Source organism: Sabethes cyaneus, chromosome 3 (assembly GCF_943734655.1).
Source record: "Sabethes cyaneus chromosome 3, idSabCyanKW18_F2, whole genome shotgun sequence".
Lineage (NCBI taxonomy): Eukaryota > Metazoa > Arthropoda > Insecta > Diptera > Culicidae > Sabethes > Sabethes cyaneus.
In genome coordinates this window covers 167018985-167021191 of record NC_071355.1, presented here as the reverse complement: position 1 = coordinate 167021191, position 2207 = coordinate 167018985, and the positions used below count along the sequence as shown (strand labels likewise).

The 2207-nt window shown below is 36.6% G+C and overlaps 1 protein-coding gene across 1 annotated transcript; it reads left to right on the top strand.

Annotated features, from left to right (window-relative positions):
- The first annotated feature begins 1206 nt into the window (after positions 1-1206).
- LOC128740390 (uncharacterized) lies at positions 1207-1587 on the top strand. The gene is made up of 2 exons (XM_053835931.1): positions 1207-1434; positions 1498-1587. Exons 1-2 carry the CDS (start codon positions 1207-1209, stop codon positions 1585-1587), a joined length of 318 nt encoding a protein of 105 aa, XP_053691906.1.
- The last annotated feature ends 620 nt before the right edge of the window (positions 1588-2207 follow it).

The following is a 2207-nucleotide window of genomic DNA, read 5'->3' as shown; positions in this document are numbered from 1 at the left end:
GCATTTGGCCATCAAATGACATGTAGTTCCCGGGAATCGATAATTCCGGAGCAACGTCCGGTAAAACGTAGGAAGCCGCTTGTTTTGAAATAATATCAGCTTTCAGCGAATCTATAAGCTTTGAACTTGACATTGTGGACCCTTTTTTCATCTTATTATATAAATTGGTGACTCTTTAGACTTGGGTTTTATCGGCTCATCAGTCAGAAATCAGTCAGTAAATTGGTGACTTTAGATCGCTTTGGCCATTCCAGAATTGGGTTCCTGTAGGGTTATAGATGGCCAGTTGGGTACATAACCCAATACTAGAATTGGTTTAGCGGATCTCTTAGATGTTTTGAACTGATATGCCCAGTTTAGTACTTATTAATAATTTCGGAATTGATTCCAAATGTATAACGGATGGTTCTACGTTTTGAACTGATCTGATAATGCTAAGCATTATCTTGAATAACCAATCAAAATACATCGAAATGTAAAAAATATCACCTACCAAACTAATTCCAAGAACTTTGATACCCATATTGCTAGGTTTTACTTCCAATCCTAGACTGGTCATCCATGACCCCACAGGAACCTACTCCGGAATGGCCAACCTGATTCATCTCATTACATGAAATAGTTCATTGTATGAATTTTTAGAGTTTTTAAATCCGCATGACTGATTTTCCTGCAATACAATCAGTTCTCTAGCTCACAGCGGACACTCTGTCGGAATTCCGGATTTTCGGGCCCCGTATATCTTTTAATGGCCAAACGGCCGAATGATTCAAAACTAGATAAATTAACGAATCAAATGACACCTATTTCATCAAAATCGGTTTAAAATTGTTGATGTTATAACAATATCAATTGTGGGTACCCGGGTACCCTTGTCGCCCTGCTAAAGGTGTTTTTTTTGTCGCACACATAACGGTTAATAATTATTAATAATTGATAAAAAATCTTTACATGTCATAATATTCATTATACATGTACCGAACAAAATATATGAATGCGAATTGCGCTAAATATTTTTCGAATGATTTCATCACAATTGTAATTATCAGTATTAGTTATTCCGCATTTGCATAACTGTATCTCAGAGACAACGTCTCTGGGCAGATCACACGAACACTCTATAACATGAGAAATTTTGACTATGATAAGCAGAACCGCCATTCACATCATCATTTCAGTTCATTCCAAGCTAGCCAGGCTCTAGCCATGAAGTGCTTGATTGCGACCACCGTAGTTTTGAATCTGCTTTTATGTTTATTCATCACTCCAGGCATCACCGAAGAGGAATCGACGGACCAAGTTTCGATTATTGCCGAACAGGAGGAGCAAACGGTACCAGCCCAGGATGAAGCCATGTCCGCTGGTAGCGAACCAACAACCTTGGGTGACATCGATAGCGAAGATGTCAATACGGAGTCTACCGTTGGAATAAGTGTAAGTTTTGATACTGACTAATCTGAACTGTTCACTATTTACTACTGCTTTGTTCAATTTCAGGGAGTTAACATAATTATTGCACCGAAAGTTTGCCCGAAGGGTCAGAAACTCGATCATCGGGGTGTATGTCGCAAAATATCAAATTTTTAACTCCAGACGTCCTTGACCCGATGGCAATCATCTTTATTCGACTTTGATTGGCAGAAGATAGAGAAAACGGTGGAAGTATTCAACAGCAATTTGCCCGAGAGATGCGAATATTATTCAGCGGTATTAAATGTAACATCTGATCAATTGGAACATTAAACCAACGATTGCAATGAAGTTTTGGTTGATACACATCTTACTAATTATATGGTTATATCCTTGTCAGCATCTTTCAGTATTTTTGCTTTTCTTGCAGAAAATCTATATATTTATTTATATATTTATTTAGTTTATTTAAAATTTATCATTGTGTAATTTGTCTTTCTTAGCGAAATGGAAAGGCCGAATGCATATCGCTCAACTTAGTTCGAGCAACTTGTTTTTATAGGTGTGTAAACCAGCTGTGTCTAAAAATGACTCTAATGATCCTAACAATTTTGTTATGAACCTGTTAATTACTTATGAATATGTTCAAATTGATTGTTAGACTACACATTGCATATGTAGGCATATTTGTAACATGTTTAGGATCAAGATATGACGGATTATAGGAACTAATCTTAGTACACTTTACATTTCGTTCTTACAATAAATCTAAATTACCTTTATGCCGACTATTTTCG

Coding starts and splice junctions, on each gene's coding strand:
- LOC128740390 (XM_053835931.1), top strand. CDS start 1,207: ATGAAGTGCTTGATTGCGACCACCGTAGTTTTGAATCTGCTTTTATGT. Junction 1,435..1,497: donor AGTCTACCGTTGGAATAAGT/GTAAGTTTTGAT, acceptor GTTCAATTTCAG/GGAGTTAACATAATTATTGC.